This window comes from Alexandromys fortis, unplaced genomic scaffold (genome assembly GCF_014885135.2).
Source record: "Alexandromys fortis isolate MF-2015 unplaced genomic scaffold, M_Fortis_MF-2015_v1.1 scaffold_42, whole genome shotgun sequence".
NCBI lineage: Eukaryota > Metazoa > Chordata > Mammalia > Rodentia > Cricetidae > Alexandromys > Alexandromys fortis.
This window is the reverse complement of record NW_026067934.1, coordinates 5,393,838-5,411,784: the sequence shown is the minus strand read 5'-3', so window position 1 is coordinate 5,411,784 and position 17,947 is coordinate 5,393,838. Positions and strand designations below refer to the sequence as shown.

General features: G+C 46.7%; 1 protein-coding gene across 6 annotated transcripts in view; it reads right to left on the bottom strand.

Moving 5' to 3' along the window:
• The window catches only part of Lhcgr (luteinizing hormone/choriogonadotropin receptor), a 58,029-nt gene that overhangs the window by 16,614 nt on the left and 23,468 nt on the right, over window positions 1-17,947 (bottom strand). For all 6 annotated transcript variants that reach the window (XM_050146096.1, XM_050146094.1, XM_050146095.1 and 3 more), the window contains 6 exons: window positions 16,631-16,705; window positions 16,465-16,542; window positions 9,077-9,145; window positions 6,791-6,865; window positions 4,443-4,628; window positions 1,257-1,337 (listed from right to left, as the gene is read on the bottom strand). In XM_050146096.1, the coding sequence (XP_050002053.1) occupies window positions 1,257-1,337; window positions 4,443-4,628; window positions 6,791-6,865; window positions 9,077-9,145; window positions 16,465-16,542; window positions 16,631-16,705 (564 nt within the window). The remainder of the gene's footprint in view (window positions 1-1,256; window positions 1,338-4,442; window positions 4,629-6,790; window positions 6,866-9,076; window positions 9,146-16,464; window positions 16,543-16,630; window positions 16,706-17,947) is intronic.

The following is a 17,947-nucleotide window of genomic DNA, read 5'->3' as shown; positions in this document are numbered from 1 at the left end:
AAGTCAATTCTCATTTCTATTGCTCCATATTGAGAGGAAAAGATGTCTCAGAAAGCATAAATGTGGTCCAGAACTATTGTCTCCCCAAAAGGCACATGTTAAACTCTGAGCTGCAAGACATTGCACCAAGGGTCACCTCCAACTTTGAGATAACTTGTGGTCCAAGGTCTCTGCATCACAGCACACATTGCCTCCACCACACTCTGAGATTGGTGGGAAGAAGATAAGAGGAAATAGAAGAGCTTTGCAGAGTGTCTGAGAAGGGTGTCTGGTTTTGTAGTCCTCCATGGCGCATGGGAGGAATGGTAATAAATGTGGCTTAGGGACACGGGGGCTTGTCTTCTGAGGCTTGCTCTTTTACAGTTGAAGGTAAGGGAAATGCCAGGGCAGAGAGCGTTTAAAGCAGGAAAAATGTTAGAATCAGTCAGTAGAATAGACATGTGGCTGCCATCTAGTGTATGGTAATGATGACATTAAGATTAATGTGAAGGGCCCGGGGAGATGGTGCCATTGGGAAATGTTCACTGTGCAAGCATGAGGACCTGAGTCGGGTCCCTAGAACTCTCGTGAAAACCCCAGTATTGGGAAACTGGAGACAAGAGGGTTCCTCCAGCTCATGGACCTGTCAGCTTAGCCTAACTGGTGTGCTCTAGGTCTCGGGGAGAGACCCGGTTTCAAAAACACAGAATGGACAGCTCCTGAGAAATGATACCCAAGGTGCGGTCTGGCCTCCCATGTAAGCACACGTGTGTGCATCCACACATACAGGAACACACATGGAAGAATGATCCCATAATCAGGAGCTCAGTGGTCGAGCTAGCCCCAAAGTCTTTGAAGGGAAGAACCTGCTTTTAGAAGCCGTGTCTGCAATCAGCTTGTCTTTATGGAATGTGCCTAGAGATGGTTCCTTCAGATGAAGCCCTCATTTAGTATTGCCATTAGTGATACCCAAATGTCTGAAAGTGAAACGGCAGTTTTATATACATTAATGCATATAGTAACAACTTTGTTATATTCTTAAAAGAGACCTTTTCATTTCCATTTGATTTTAAAAAAAAAAAAGAACAGCTAAGATAACATGTACAACTTGCTGCCACTTGCAAAGAAAAAAGGTTCCCATTTTAAACTATAGAAAAACACCTTGCAAACATCCACTCACTAAGACTTTTATCAAAAGAAAATCGTCACAGCAAATAACAATAAGGTGCCCGCGGAAGAAGACGCGGCTTCCCAAGCACCTGCATGTGAATACTTACAGCGTTTCATTATTTGGTTTCCTCGCTGCGCTTTCACATTGTTTGGAAAAGTTTTCAAAAATGGAAAATGAAAAATTCTGTCTGAAAGAGACGAGGTAGGAAAAAGAAAAGAAAAACAAACCATTGAGCTTTTGATCCTTTAACCTGATCATGTCTATTTATGCCTTACTCATCCACATTCTTCTCCTATCACTCCCTCAGTGTGTTCCGCACCATTGTCCTGACTGAAATGCTTCCTGAGGAGAGAGCAAAGCCCCCTGCATTGTCCTTAGCCTGTCTCCAGCTTAGAGAAAATGCTTTTGAATGCCGAGTGCTTTGTGTGGGTTCGGGAGAGGGGGGCAAAAAAACCAGATAAATTTGTGGTATTGATCATGGGGTTTTCAGTACTTATTAAAAGCTCCCTTTTGTGGCATATTCAAGTTTGCTCCTCGTCAATTCTTCTCCTTCCCGTTGACCTTGATTAACTAGTTGGCATTCATGACTTTGAAGTGTGACTGGAAGTCTTTCTGTGAGGATTCTGTGGGGCTGGGTGTGTATCTTAGGTCTTCAGCTTTTGTACAAGACTTGTTTTGATGTTCTCTTCTCTTCTGTCTTCCCTCTGGGAAGTCTTGCTTAGGAAAAGGGGACAGAAGAAAGCTGGTGCATAGGGACAGAGCCTAAGGGAGGTTCACAAAGGAGGAATGGGAGCTACTGTGAGCGGCTCCAGTCTTCCTTGAGGAGGGTGGAGAGGTGAGGTGGCCCAACGTGGACATTTCTCTGGGCTGTTATTATTCAGCATCGAGAAAACAAGGAATGATTTTGTACAAATGTAGAAAAATGGGGCATCGTGTCAGAATGATTTGACCCAATGGCCTCTCAAAAATGAACCATTTTGTCATCTAGGTATTAATATACATTTATAAACTTGGACTGAGTCCTTCTAGACCCATGTAAGTGTGTAGTGGGAGTTGTTCTGGCTTGGTATTTTACAGAGATACTGTATTAGGTATTCAGACAAGTCCACAGTCAACAGGAACTTGGTCTTCAAATGATAATACCGCATGCTAACTGTTCTATCTTCACAGTTAGCCAAGATTGCATAGAGAGTTCTGCCCAGGCAGCCCAGTGCATTGTCTGTGGGAAGCCTCAGTTTGCACCAAACTCCCACAGAGCCAAGTTCAGCTCTCCAGTTTCACTGGCCTCTGAGGCTTAGGGCTTTATAGTCACAGAAGTACCTGTGAGTTAGTGGAAGTTCCCGAGCTCCTCTAGGCCAGCCTGTGAGCGATGACATTCACACCAAGCTCAGAGAGTCCTAATTCCATTACCCCTTCCTACCTAGAGGTAGGCTTTTACGTTTTCGGGAGCAAAAGGTCTTGAACTGAGTATTCACATATCAGTAATTTGAGGAGTGTGACCTCTTTGCCACAGAAGTGTAAGTAGGTGACCAGAACCAGCCTTATCCCAACAGCATCCCTGTCTAGTGACTCTCTTTGTCAGCTTTGCCACCTCAGCCTGCTTCATCCTGCTGCCCTACTGAGATTTCATGAAAGCAGATTTGCATATTCTCACTTAGAAGCATCTCAACCTCCTGCTACCTAGGGCTGATACTGAAAGCCCACATCACTCCCTGGGGTGCTTCTCCTGACTCATCTTCCTCCATGTACCTACATCTTGCTGTGCTTGATCTTGAATAGCATTCATCTTCTGGTGTCTCCTGCCCCACACCTCGCGCGAGTCACCTCATCTTGGCATGCTTTCCCCAAGGTTTCTCTGCAGAAGTCATCTTTCTTAGGAAGTCTCCCACGAGCCCTAGACACTACTCCTCGGCCCCGGAACATTTTGCCCCATTCTCTGTTCTGTCCTGACATTCTCTGACAAAGGTGTTCTCGCTCCTTGATGCTGCCTGCCATCTGTGAGGGCTGAAATGATGTCTTATCTTTTTATCTCCAAATCTGATACACTGGAACATGGCTAGTGCTCAATTTAAGTCCTTTGAAGCCCAGTTAAGGGGGTAGAGCTTGAGCCCTGCACGGTGGCTCATGCCTTTAATCCCAGCACACAGGAGGAGTAGGCAAGCAGATCTTTGTGAGTTCAAGGCCCGTCTGGTCTATATAGTGAATTCCAAGACAGCTAGAACTACATAGTGAGATCCTCACCACCACACACCCCTCCCCAAATGGTGTAGATCTTTAAACACAACAAGTATTTCCATCTTCTCAGCTGCTTCAAATCTTTAGGTAGAACTGAATCTATTCACTCCAGGCATAAAAAATACAGGCTAGTTGATCAGCTATAATAGGTTAATTCCAAACAAAGCCCGTAGCAGCCTGGTGTCACTGCTATAGTGCCATACCTAATTAATTGATTGGGCACTTCTCTGCAGGCTGCAGTAATGACTCTTTGAAGCCCTGCTTTTTCCCTCGGGGAGTTATGACCCAGGAGAGGGTTATGAAAACAATAGACAACAACAAGGCTTACAGTGAAAACAGACAAGCCTGGGACAGAGGAGTGAGGGAGCAGGAACTGCCACATGCCCACACCACACATTTGAAAGTTAGTCCTTGCTTTCTCTTCCATTTATACATGTGACACTTACTGGGTCGTGATGCGGAATGGTGTCTCTTGGCTAGAGAACTCTGGGAAAAACGATGTTGTAAGAAATGAAATTCTGGCCCTCGACCCCTCTCACCCCCACCCCATCCCCACCAACAGCCCGCAGTCAGACGCCCTCTGCTGGACACAGAGCAGCCCGCAGTTCCTGCCCTTTCCGACTGCTCCCTAGCCAATCTGTAGGAGCTAGGTTTCCCTTCAGAAATGGACGCTGTTTTCCTCGGGAGACAAATAGTTAAGAAACAAAACCAAACCCCAAACAAAACCATGTTACTCTGACAATTTCAAGTCCAAGATGAATTGGGTAAATCATGTTTGCTAAGAATTAGAACAGGTTGGTTTTGTGGATTTTTTTTTTTTTTTTTGACACTGGTTTTGCAATGGCTAGAGAGATGCTCCAGCTATTTGGCAGTTCCTCAGGATGAGGAGAAGCTCATTTTTTTTTTTTTTTTTTTTTTTTGTCTATCTGAAAGCAACTCCATGACTGCAGAGTTGGCCAGGAAAGTAGCCAGGAAAGGACAGGGCACTGTGCACCACGGGCTAGGTCCAGATCCCAGTTTCTCCACAGCGGCTTGTGTGCCTTTGCTTCTCACTTACTCTTTCTTTGGCCAATTCCTGAAAGCGCAGCAGTGGCTGGGGTAAGTCAGAGTGGCCACCAGCAGGCTGGTAAACTTCTCTCTGGGGGGCAGAGTTCTCAGGGAGTAGGAGGACATGGCGATGAGGGTCTGAATGGATTCCAGCCCGTCGCTTGGCAGGGCCTGTAATTTGGTGGAAGAAATATCCCTGACCACGAAGGGGAGAAAGGCCTTTTATTGACTGATTTTACACATTTTCTTCAGCAGTCCTCCTTGAGGGGCTGAAATCTGTCCCCCATTTAGTTTTTCCTTTAATTCTTCATTTCAGCTGCTCTCCCCATGATCTGCTTTCCAAAGAGCTGCTCTGAGATTTCCCTCTCGTGGGTACCCCCTATTGTATTCAAGGTTGGGGTGACTCCTTGTACCTTCTGAATGGCCACTAGTGTTTTTCTCTCCTCATTCCTGATCCCTCTATCTCTGATGCCCTTCCCCACCCCCTCCTTCCTTCTGTTTATCTTCCACCCCTCCCTTCTTCTGCCTACCCTCCACCCCTCCCTCCTTCTGCCTACCCTCCACCCCTCCCTCCTTCTGCCTACCCTCCACCCCTCCCTCCTTCTGCCTACCCTCCACCCCTCCCTTCTTCGCTCTACTTTCCACCCCTCCCTCCTTCTGCCCACCCTCTACCTCTCCCTCCTTCTGCCCACCCTCTACCTCTCCCTCCTTCTGTCTACCCTCTATTCCGCCCTCCTTCTGCCTATCCTCCACCCCACCTCCCTCCTGTCCTCTCTGTATTTTATAAAAACCAACTGCTTGCTTTCTAAGATAGCAGACACACAGGTGATGTCAACGTTTGTGTTCTGCCCTGGGGGGAAATATCAGAGCTTTGATGCCTCAATCTTGGCTTGATGAAGCCCTGCAGGGGAGGTTTTCATCAACTGCAGGTGGACTACCCTCTTAAGAGCTATGTGTGGCGTTAGCCATCATCTACCCAGGAAGTGGAGCACATGTGCTCTCGTAACCAGTTGGATGTGTCCATCTGCAGCAAGCAAACACCATGTCAAGCTAGCACAGCTGTGCAGAAGGGCCTTTAAACAAAGCTGCTTGACTTTACTAGACTCGAGGCAAAGAAATCTAAGAAAATCCCCAAATGTGCAGTATTTCAGGAATAGGGAGCTGGTGGCAGTTTTTGTGTTAAAAATCCTGCTCGTATTCTAAGTGGCTTATGCCCAAACCTTTCCCAGGAACACATCCTCTTCCACAGTCTGCCCCATGTGAGGCTCAGGGCCCAGCACAAGGAGGGATCAATAGTGGGAAAGGTGGGCGTGAGTGGGACAGGTACAAGGGTACAGGTTCCTGGAGGAATGGGGGAGGCAGGAGACTCTGCCCCAGGGCACTAAGCCTCCCTCTGGCTTCTGCGTCCTTGCTGGTTTAGGAAATCAGGCTCTGTCCTGCTGTAGAGTCTTATGTGGAGAGTAAGTGGTCAGGTCCAGCCTCTTCTCAGACACGGTGGTTGCATGGCTGGGGAAGCCATCAGCCTTAGAATGGAACCTACAATTATGATTTTTCTAAATGGCCACATTATGAAACTGCTTTTAATCCTGAGGGTCTCTCAGCTTTGCTTGGAGAAGCTTTTCTTTGAACAAGCCCTTGCAGGGAACTCCCGTTCATGGACGGTTGAAGGACACAGAACATGTCCTTGAACTATTGTAGGAAGACTAGTCTGTAGCATCTCAACCATAGCTAGCCAAGGGCTGGGGGTGGACTGGGTCAGAATGGATTCTCTTGGTGGGTTCCAGGCGGGGAGCCACCCTCCACTAGCACAGGAGGCCACACCCTGTTTGGCATTACTGATTGAGTTATGGGCCCTCATGTGAATTTACATGTGGAAGTCTTTTTCTGCTAGGAGCTCAGAATATCTTATATGGACACAGGCTTTTTTTTTTTTTTTTTTTTTTTTTTTTTTACCAAGACAAAGAAGGCCATGATGGTAAACCATAATCCAGCATGTCTATGTACTAATAAAATGGGGGAAATGAAATTAATAGAGAAGATGGACACTCAAACACATGCAACAATAGCAATAACACACGGAGACTGGGCTTGTGCTGCCCATCCAGAGGGACCCTAAGCAGATGAGAAGGTTGAGAGCAATCTTCCCTCAGGGGCAGCAAGCCTGCTGGTACCCCATCAATGTGGGGCTTTGTCACAGGCACAGGACATTTGTCGTGTCAGTACAACACTGACATCTCTGGTCCCTTTCAGCTACAGACGCTGGCAGCCTGCAAGCTAGCCTGCGGCGATGTGACTGGCCACTAGACAGGGCTGTTAGCCTGCACTGTGTGGGAGAGGAGGCTGCACCCGGGTACTCACAGGATGCTGGGCCCTGTGGCTCCCTGGAAGGCTCCGCTGTGCATCTTCTCCAGATGTATGTTTTCTTTCAGTTCCCTGCGTGGAAAGACAGTTTCACACCCACCTCCATAGCCGTGTATGTATACACATGCTCACACTTGCTGTGTGCACCGTGCTGGGGCGGAGGGGGAAAAGGGAGGGGTAGACAAACTGAAAGAAAGACGAGAAGCCTTGGTGAAACTGTGTCATTGCTACTGCATGTGTCCGGCTTCGCCTATTGTTTGTCCTTTGCTCTCACTTGGTGGAATCCTTTGTCCTGTGACTTAATGGACTCAGCCCCTCTTGTTGGATTTGTAAGAACTTCCTGCCAGGCAGCTGGGGAAGATTTTAAAATGCTCCTCCTCAGCAAGTCCAAGGCTACTGGGTTAAAGTGCGGCCTGTGCCTTATCATTCTCTGAATTGCTGTGGCCTTGGCGGCCTCAGAATTTGTCAAAAGCTACACACCAAACAAGAGTAAAGCTGCTTCCAAGATTTCTTTTCCTAATGTCCTCTGGTTCCATTGAGATGTACGTTCTCAGTGGGTGTGTGCCAGGAGTCATCACAGCCCATGTCTAGGTGACCAAAGTCACAAAGGACTTCCAGCCCCATTTCGCTTGGGAAAATCCCAGTATCTCTACCTGAGCCCATACTGCTCCTCCAGCCTTGGTCCTTTCTGCTAACAGAGGAACCTTCTTGCTTTGACCTCACATTCCAAGAGTTCTGACGTTTGCTGGTCTGAACTCAGCTTGGCTGTATACCATTCATCTTGCTGGCTTCTGCCTGGGACACATTGTCCTCCTGCTTTTGCCTGTTCACGTGAGCCTGGCTCAGAGCCCGCACCCCACACTGCCCATGCTCTGTAACACCTTCCCCCGCCTCTGAGGTCCTCGAGGACTTGCTTGCACTGGGGGCAGGCATACCACACTGTCTTTCTGTTTGAGAAACATACCTTTCGGTATATACACCCGAGCTTCTTAGCCCCAGACACATCAGGGTTTTGGGGAACTGTTAAAAGTGCAAATTCTCAGTGCTTTTGAGGTTCTCCCATAAAGCCCGTTCAGGTGGGGCTCCAGGTGTCTGCCCTAACAACCCCAAGGTGATTCTTACATGCCTTAATGTTTGTGAATTATTGGTGCGGTTCATGCTTCAAACAATTTTATTAAAGTTTTTTGCTACATTTATTGATTCATTTATTTGTATTTCAATGTATCTGTGTATGTGTGTATCTATCTATATCTGTGTATGTATATTTCTATCATTCTATCATGTATGTATGTTTGTATATTTGTATCTGTGTGTATGTATGTATGTATGTATGTATGTATGTATCTATCTATCTATCTATCTATCTATCTATCTATCTATCTATCTATCTTCCTACCTACTTATCTATCATCTATCTATGTGTGGGAGAAAATATGCCCATGCCCTAGTGTGTGTGTGGAGATCAGAGGTCAGCTTTTGGGAGTCAGTTCTCTCTCTCCCTCCACCAGGTAGTCAGGCTTGAGGGCCAGCCTCTTTACACTCTTCACCTCACTGGCTCTACTAACTCATCATTTATTTTAAAAGTCTGGTTCTCTGATTTCATTTATCTTCAGTGTAGCATTTCAGGTGCTCTTGTGGTTTGCTATTCACGACTGCTGAGTGGGCAGAGCCTCACTGTTTGTTGTGAGAGACCACACATTCCCATAAACATGTCAATTTACCACTTTTCCTGAGGATGGCCATGCAGAGGGGAGGTGGAGAGCAATGAAGGGAGCCATCCTTAGGATGAGTCCCCAGTCAAAGGGGCTGGATCAAAGTGGGGAGGAACCAGAGCTCCCTCTCCCCTGGAGAGCAGGAGGGAGGCAGGCAAGTGAAGCCACTGTGGGTAACTAGGCTGACAGATGATGTCACCTCATTTCCCCCCCGCAGTGGGGGCCCTGGAAGAGTCTCCTTCTGAGAAGATAGGTTTCTTCTAACACACCATCAGCCTATACAAGGGGGCTAGAGAGGGGAGCTGCGAGATGGAGGAGGCACAAAGTAGGGTGTGGAACGCTTCAGCCAGCTGTCAACTTCAATGCATGGCGGCTGCTTCTGTCTTTGAAATCAGGGTGCTCTGGGGTTTCCAGCTAGCCGGTTGCCTAGTAACACTCCTGCAACTCGGAGGACTAGCCACTTGAAAGTTTATTTTTGCCCTGAGTTAGTTGCTGAAGATTGAATGTGATCTGGTAGCCAGAGTAATACTTCATTTTTATTCATGAGCTAGGGAAATAAGCATATACTTACAGCGAGATTAGCGTCGTCCCATTGAATGCGTGGCTTTGTACTTCTTCAAATCCATTTCCATACAGTTTGCTGGAGGAGGGAGGAGAGAGGGCTTAGGGATGGGAAGTAGCTGACAGAGCACAGTTTGGAAGCAGACGCTCTCCCTCTGTGACATTTACTGCAAAGATAACCACTGGCATTCAGAACAGCTAGCTGTCTCTCCAACATTCCGGGCTCTGGAGGCACATGCGGCAAAGCTGTTTTCTCTGCTCAGGTTTTCTTCTACTTCCTCCATCACTGCCACCAATTTATCATACATTTGCTAGGTGCTGGTACTTGACTAGCCCTGGCATGCCCATCTTCTGATTTACTTCTCGTGACTCTTGCTTCCATTACAGTGATAAGAAAAACATCGGTGCGATTGGGCTTGTAGTTACTGGGAGCAGGGACAGAGCTGGGATTCAAGGCTCAGATACCAGGCTGGCTCAGAAAGCCTCTTTGGTTCCCTGGGTGTTGTGGACTTTGTGGGCTGCCAAGCAAATCTCCAGTACTGAGTCACCTGCTCTTTATTTCTTTGTGTGTGTGCTCTTGTGTTTTTTTTTTTTCCCAAACTAGTTCCATAACCCTCAAAGATCTAAATGTCTGCAAGCAGTTCTTTAAGCCCCATTGATGGGTAGTGAAAGCAATGTAGTTGAGTGCAACCAGCATTAAAAAGAGGGAAACGGAGTAGAGCAAGGGAAAATGTTGGAGTATATTGCCAGCAGTTAGGGTAAGAATGCTTACCAAATTCTGTTCCACCATTATATATGGTATCTATAAAACAACCACCCCATCTGCGCAACACGCATGCATGGATGCACACACACACACACACACACACACACACACACACACACACACACGCCCAGATTGAGAAATAAGAGGCTCTAGTTTCCAGCCATGCTAGGAAGTGCCAGAAACAGAAAGGAGTCTAAAAAGGCTCCCTTACAAGGAAGGAAATGGGCTCAGATGGCAGGTGACAAGGACAGCACCAGAGCACACTCTGCTTGAGGCTACTTTCAGTACATCAGTTTTGTTGTCCCCCCCCCCCCAGTTCCCATATCCTTAAGACTTACTTGCTTTTCTCCTAACACCTGGGTTCAATGCCACAAAAGCCTCAATGTGGTCTTCCTGTTTACAATTCCAACTCCTCATTCCCAGCCAATTTCTATTCCACCCTGATATGTATTTCTTTTCTAGTTTTATCACCATGTAACACAAAATGCTTTACTCGTTTGCAGCGCGTAATGCCATGACAACAAGGATTTCAAACCATGGCATTCACTGTAGACTCTCCTGTATCCTGAGCAATTGTTGGGATTCAGAGCATCACAGGAAGTGTGATGAACCTTTGAATGGGTCTATGGAGGATGTCTTGCTCTGAGTCACAACTGACACATTTGAGAGCCTCCATCCTACATGTCAATATCGGTATAAGCTCTTTGTAGGCCATGAAATGACACCTGAGTGAGAAGGGACCATGGTGTGATGTGATTGAGCTTGTCCTGTCTGCAAGACTTTGGCTTCCTTTCTAGTGTTGGCGGATGTATGAGCGGATGACTTGGAAAAGTACAGACACCTGCTTCCGCCACAGAGAGCTGATATCTTTAAGGTTCCTCTAGGCTTGCAAATTCAGGCCAACATGGACGGCCACCTCCTGCTGTATGTTCATATATGTAGTGTGTGGATGTGTCATTGCTTTCCACCAACCACAGCAAACCTTTGATAACACATCAGATAAACACAGGTGCCATTCATGCTGAAGTACGATATTTCAACTATGAAATTCAGGAAATGTAGTGATTACAAAATAACCCTGTGGCCCCCTCATTAGATTGAGTTCAGAGAGATCAGAGGATCATTCTATCAAAATCCCTGTTACATGTTTCATGAAGAACCAGGAAGAAGGAGCGCAGAGGCTCCAAACACAGAGAAACAATGAAGAAATAAAAATGCCCATCATCTTGGTCTGGTTGGTATATGTTGTGTGCATTATTGAAACATTGCATCATGTCCCATAGCCTGTACAATACGTATACAGTAGTTAGCCCCCACCCACCAAACTTGGAGCCTTGACTGCTCCAAGGTCCTAACAGATGCCACCAACTTTGGCATCCATGGTTAAAAAAAAAAAAAAGCCCTCCCTAACTTCTGGGTTTCTCTTCTGCATACGGATGCACACAGGAGCTCCTGTGACCTATATTAGATTGCTGGATGCCATTTTCCAATAGTTTTTCCTACCATTTTCTAGTGTAAAATATGAGGGGATAAGTTCTTTCAGACCTGTCATTTTGGGTAATTACATACGGCTTTCTCGCCTTCTTGGTAGCTGAATCTCACAGGACCTTTAAAAGGGTGTAAGACTTAGAATATTGTTCTTTGTCCATCTCTTGTTATGGAGGGGGTTCTTTTATAGATAACTCTGTTCAATGAAAGGGTCACATACCTCTGTTTCCTCTGAGTAACTCTGAAATCTAGGTTTTCAGAATCAAGACCAGTATTTGTCGAAGCATATGCCACTGTTTACATGGAGACTCGGTCTCCCTGCATGTGCAGCCCAGTTCCACTGCTCCAGACTGGGAAACCCTGCCCTAGGGTAGATCACAGTATGATGGGTCTTTTCCACGGTGCCAATCCTGCAGGCTTTTGCTCAGCACTGAGTCCACAGGCTACCATTTCCCCTACTCAGAGTGATAGAGTTGTGTCTCTGATGGGTCAAGACAAAGCATTCCTTTCTGGGATTTTAGTAAAGCAAAGCTACTTGTAGTTGCCTAGAAGCCTCTTCCCCTTTGCTGTGGTTTGCTACCTTTATCTTAGCTTAAAATTTTTTATACTACTATTTTGTGCATATGGTTATTTTGTCTGCATGTATGTCTGAGCACCATGTTGTATGCCTGGTGCCCACAGAGTCCAGAAGATGGGATCAGATCCCCTGGAACGGGAGTTACAGAATTGTGAGCCACCTTGAGAGTGCTGGGGAATGAACCCTGATCTTCTGGAAGAGCAGCCTTAACTGCTGAGCTATCCTGCAATTTCAATTTTGATATGTGTTAGGATCTTGTCACTTCTGCTGGGCTCACAAGGTCAGTGCTATACATGTGGCTTTATGGTTAGGTCTGTAGGTATTGGACCCAACTGCCTGGGCTCCATTTGTGCTCTGCTTCTTACAAGCTGAATTACTTTGAGTAACTTACTTAACACCTCACTCCTCAATTTCTTCATCCAAAAATTGGGATGATAACAGTAGCATCAACCCTGCAAAACTGTTGTATCTAAACATGTGTCAGTCGCTTAGAAGTAGGTTCTGGAACACAACCAAACCTGTGGCTTCGAACCCTCTGATTGCTGATTGGAGCAAAGAGGTCTCCCGGTACGAGATTTGGACAGGATTTCTCTGAGCTGTAGGTCCATGTTTGCATACATTGCTACTTCCCTCCTTTCTGCTTCTGCAGAGCAAGCTGGAGTCACTAGCCTAGGCTGTCCCCCATACTCCCTCTGTCTGGGTTACTGCTATGAACTTTTTCATGTCTTGTTCTTAGTTTTGAATAGTCTGGGTTTGCTTGTTGCAGTTTCCTGGACTGTGGCTCCCTGCTTCCCTTTCAGCGGCAACCCCTCTCTGTTCCCACCAGCAGCGCACAACGGAGGATGCAGGCTTGACTTAGTTAAAGAGCAGCTGCCTTGGTTTGGAGAATTTGAGAATGTGAGTGGGAGGACCTCGTGCTGTCGGGCTCGCACACCGCCTTCAACGCCTTTGAAAACATCTGCAGAGTCACTTGCTTTCCCCAGATCTCATGGTGTCAGAACAAAGGGGGGCTTCTTTGGTGCAGAGACGAGACGGAGGTCCCCCTTGCTTCTCTGTGGCAGTAGCAGCCCCACCCTGGCAGGCATTGTCTGGGTTCTCTATTCAGATATCAGTAATTGTGAATCAAACAGAAAGAATGGCATCTTTTAATCTAAGAAAGATTCGGGAGTTAGAAATTAATCACAGACGATACCGTACTTCTGAATGCTGCCTTCCCCTTTGAATAATCCCAGGGTGGCACACAGTGCTTGTGGGTTCATATTAACAATGCTAGACATTCTCTTGATCATGTGGCCACCTAGCTTTTGGTTGATTTCAAAGGAGAGAGATTATGTTTGCAGATCCCGAGGACCTCAAAGAATAGCCCCACTGTGGAAAGACAATGCATGGCAGTTGAGGACTCTGCCTGCTGGTGGGATGCATGTAAGTAACTTTTTTCTTTTTCTTCCCTCCCTCCTTCCTTCCCTCCCTGCTACTTTTCTTCCTATTAAACCAACGACTACGGGAAGCACATCTTAAAGAAGAGGGACCTCCACATTCACGCTTTGTCCCCTATGTAACTAGAGGGTTTTTTGTTTGTTTTGTTTCTTTTTTATCATTGAAGTAAGTCATGGACAAAGCCCGTATCCCAGTGTGTTTCCTGCCAGGGCTGTGTGATGGCTGCTGCTCTCTGACACGTATGTGCTGCAATGAACCTGGGCTGAATGTTCAGGGTCCTCCATTTCTGTGACTCTCCTGGTCTCTGAGCTGCCTGAGCCTCCTGCCTTTCAACTGCACGGAACTGTTTTCATGCTCCCCACTACCTCAGTCAAGCACATGTCAGCTTCCATGACTTCACCATATGCTGCATTAAAGAGGACGGACGGTTTCAGAAAGTAAGATGACAGTAATGGATTCTAATGCGGCAGCTGCAGTTTTGAGAAATCCACATTCCAAGTAATACTTAAAAACGGGCAGACAGAGAGCACTAGAGAGCATGCAGGAGAAATAACAGCGAATGGTAGAAATGTGGGGTATAAACGCAGAAGAGTGCTGGAATGTACCAATAATTTTCGGGTAATTCTCTTTGTAATTCTAAAGAAGCGGCAGTTACTGAAAGGTTTGGCCAATGGCGTGTCCCAACTCAGAGTCCCAGCACAGGTGACTTGGAAGGAACAAAGGGCAAGTATATTTGGTAGATCACACCTTAAGCTAGTGGCCAAGCGGTAAGGCAGTGTGTGACATGAAATGCTTCCTGGTTTGATGCGGCAAGGAGACGCAGCACGGCCTCTGCGGTGCTGCCGTGGCAATGTTTGGGCTGGATTTGGTCATAGCAACGCAGTCGGACCCGATTTCCTTGAAAGATCCAGAACCTAACAGAAGAGAAGACAGCCCAGGAACAGCTCAGGGAGCAGAGGAGGCATAACAGGTGAGGACAGAAACTAGATTCTAAGCTGTGCCTACCTGCTTCCTGCCTCTGCTCCTGCTTCAGTTCTTGCCTCAACTTCCCTCGTACATCGACTGTGATTGCGATGTGCAAGCCAAATGAGCTCCTTCCTTCCCAAGTTACTTAAGGTCATGGTGTTTATCACAGCAATAGAAAGCAAAGGACAGAACCTGGGAAGGGAAAAGCTCAACCGAGGAATTGCCTAGATGAGATGGGTCTGTGGGCATGTTTGTGGTCTTAACTGATAACAGACTAAGCCCCCTTGGGCAGGACCATCCCTAGACGGGTTGGACTGGGCTATGTGTGAAACCAGTGGAGCATAGGCCTGGGAATGAGCTGGAGAAGAAGCTGGCAAGCAGTACTCCTCCATGGTTCCTGTTCTAGGTCCCTGCTCTGACTCCCTTAATAATGGACCGAGTCCTGGAAGTGTAAGATAAAGTAAACCCTTATCCCTCCAAATAGCTTTTGGTCAGAACATTTTATCACAGCAACAGAGGACGAAACTAGAACAACATCAACAAAATCCAAACCTTTAAAACACAGTGGGCTATTGGACATGGCCACTAATGACCGACTTGCTCTGGGTTGTTAGTTTTTAGCTGCTAACTCTGGTTAATTGTGGCACTTGCGGTGACTGTATAGTGGACACAGTGTGATTGGATCTGCGCAAGGAGGCATTAATAATCCCACTGAATAGAGATCAGCCTGGCTTCCCAGGCCCAAACAGACTGAGGCTGCTTAGCTGCCTACACTTGGAGCTGGAGCTAACATTAAGGCTCCACCTCCACTTGCCTTTGTATTGTGGCTTGTCAAAGGTGCAGCCAAAATATCCTGGCTCCCTTTGCAAGATCCTTCTGCTCTGAAGGGTCTTCGGGAAAGGAACTGCCATAACTTTCCCCTAACTTGTGGAGTTCAAGTGGAAATCACTGCTGTTTGTTTTGTGAGATTGGCTGGGCCCATCACCATCCAGAATATTCTGCACTGGGTCCAGCTGAGTGCGGGTGAGGTGGGTGGAATATGTCAAGGTGGCCTCTAGAGGAGAGTCATGAAAGGCCACAGTGGCTATAAAGGAACCTCCAAATACAACGCATAGTTTTAGACTTTGCCTCCCAGAGCTTTTCCTGTGCTACATGGAGTGTTTTGTTTTCATCAAATGAGCTCACAGTTGGTAAAGATTTGGGGTAGGGGAAGGGCCAGACCAGTTCCACCAAAGAACAAAATCACAAATCCTGCTAATAATGAAAAGAGAAGGCTTGCTTTCTTTATTTTCTAATTAAGGAGTTAGACTTTACAGCTGGGAAAATGAGACTTTCCTCAGCAAGCATGATAGCCTTTACCCGGCAGGGTTCTCCACAGGACTCTTCGCTCACACAAGGGCCCTTTCAGTGGAGAACAAGAGCCAAGCAGATGACTAATCACAGCCCTTGGGGATGAAGGGTCAAGAAAGGGAAGGGGGTGGAGCACAACGTCCACCACAGGCGCTGGGGGAGGAGTAAGTCCCGAGGTCCCCATTAACCTCAGAGGTGTGACAATCACACCCTACTGCTGTACACTGTTCATCTTCAAATCACAAGCAACCTGAGTTAATAGCTCCGTGACACCAATACCATGCAGCTCTTTTGCATTCATGCAGAATCATGCTGCATGGGAAAAGCTCGGTGGGAACTCAGTTCCCCAGGGATTGTCCCAGCATGTGCTGAAGGGCTCTACTTTTTGCTCCTGTTTGGCGCTATTCCCATCATAAGCATATACCTGTGAGGAGTAACTCTTGGTTCCTGCTTCAGTTTAGGTCAAAATCACTGGCAGTTTTATATTTTGAATTTGGAATAAAGGCCGAGCCTCAAAGAATTGCCCCTTGTGCAGGGAAGGACTTCACCAACTGGAAATCAATACCACCAATCCTCAGGACCCATCTGCTCAAAGATAAACTGAACTCCTGGTTTCGTTGTTGTATGAGCACATGACCCTGCGGCTCCCCTATACAACCCATGCCACTGTTGAGAAAACAGTCTCGGCTAAGAAAAACCTTGTCACCAGGGAGTGAAGAACGTGGAGAAACAGAGCCCATCGCTAACCTCAAACTAGACGCGAGAATCACAGAGCAGGCCGTGCGGCAGAGTAGGAGTCCAGAACGTTACTCACAGTGTGATGGACTCATTACTCATCCCTTGGAAAGCGTTTCCCGGTATGGTGGTTATGTGTAAGTTATCGCAGATCTCCCTTGAGGAAAGAAATGACAAATATTTACTCTACAAATCTCAGCTGTGAATGGGAAACGGTTGTGCAAAGCAATCAGCCTGATACTTACAGAATGAAATTAAATTCGGAGGAGGAGATCTTTGTAAAATCCGGGAGGGTTCGGATGCCCGTGTTACAGATGCTCCTGTGATCGGGCACGGTGGTGACGTGGGCGGAGAGGACAAGTGATAGCGTTAGGTCATAAACAGAAAGCACTTTGCAAGCACTATTTTCATGTTCAATCTTAGAATATTGGGTTACACGTTAGCTGACGAAGATGGTCAGAATTTCAAAGGTTTCATTGCCAGGTGAAGTTGCCATAATGGTTCCTGTTTTGAGGTTTAAGGGCTGATACTAAACTTGCAGGTGTTTTGCCTTTGTGTTTTCTTTAAAGTCATGGCATTTTCCTGGTGGATTACATCCTGTTTCCTCCTGATAACTGCTTTAGTCAGTGCTGTTGGTAGTTTCAGAAAGGAGCCTTCTTTGGAGTGGGGTTTTAAACCTTGCTTTAAACTCAAACTTTGCAGGAAGTTAAATTTTTTGTTTTGTTTTTCAAGACAGGGTTCCTCTGTGTAGCCCTGACTGTCCTGGAACTCACTCTGAGACCAGGCTGGTCTTGAACTCAGAGGTCCGCCTGCCTCTGCCTCCTGAGTGCTGGGATAAAAGGCGTGCGCCACCACTGCCTGGTGCAGGGAGATTCATCTTATGAGAAGCCTGTACCTTTCATTATTAGAAACTGTTTTTAGCTACTTTGTGGTTCAGGAGGTTCTTCCTTGAAACCACTGAACGTTGCTTTTGTGTTTGAGACAGTTAAGGCTCCTGCCTTCTATTTAACCTCTAAAAAAGAGAGGGGCTTACTTGAAACGGATGAATATTTTATTATAAAAATTAAGCTCCTCTTGGATGAACCTAGACAAAGTGAGTAGAACAAAAGGCTCACTTGTGAGGCACAAGCTGGAGGAATAGTGTCATGAAACAAGTCTGTGCATGAGAGTGAGTGCCAGCTAAAGAAAACCAGTGGCGCAATGGCCATTACGCACTGGGTGTATCCCGAGACCCTACACGGAAGCCTGGAAGTGCATAGCGTACCACACTGCATGCGTATTATGTTTATCTTTTTTTCACTCCATATTTATTAAAAGGTTCCCATGTAAAAAAAAAATTAGGCTCCTTCAGAGGCACGCAGGAACTAGACTTCCCCCAGTGGAGTTGTGAACTCAGCAGACATGGGCTCTGGACACTGACAGGGGCTGCCTGGCATTCGGTTGGCAATACAGCAAGCCGGTCCTCTTTACGCTCTCCGTCTCCGTGTAACTGTTAATGCTTTTGAATGGATGTACAAATGGGATAAAAGTGTTCACAGTGAACCCATTCCTTGTCTGCACTG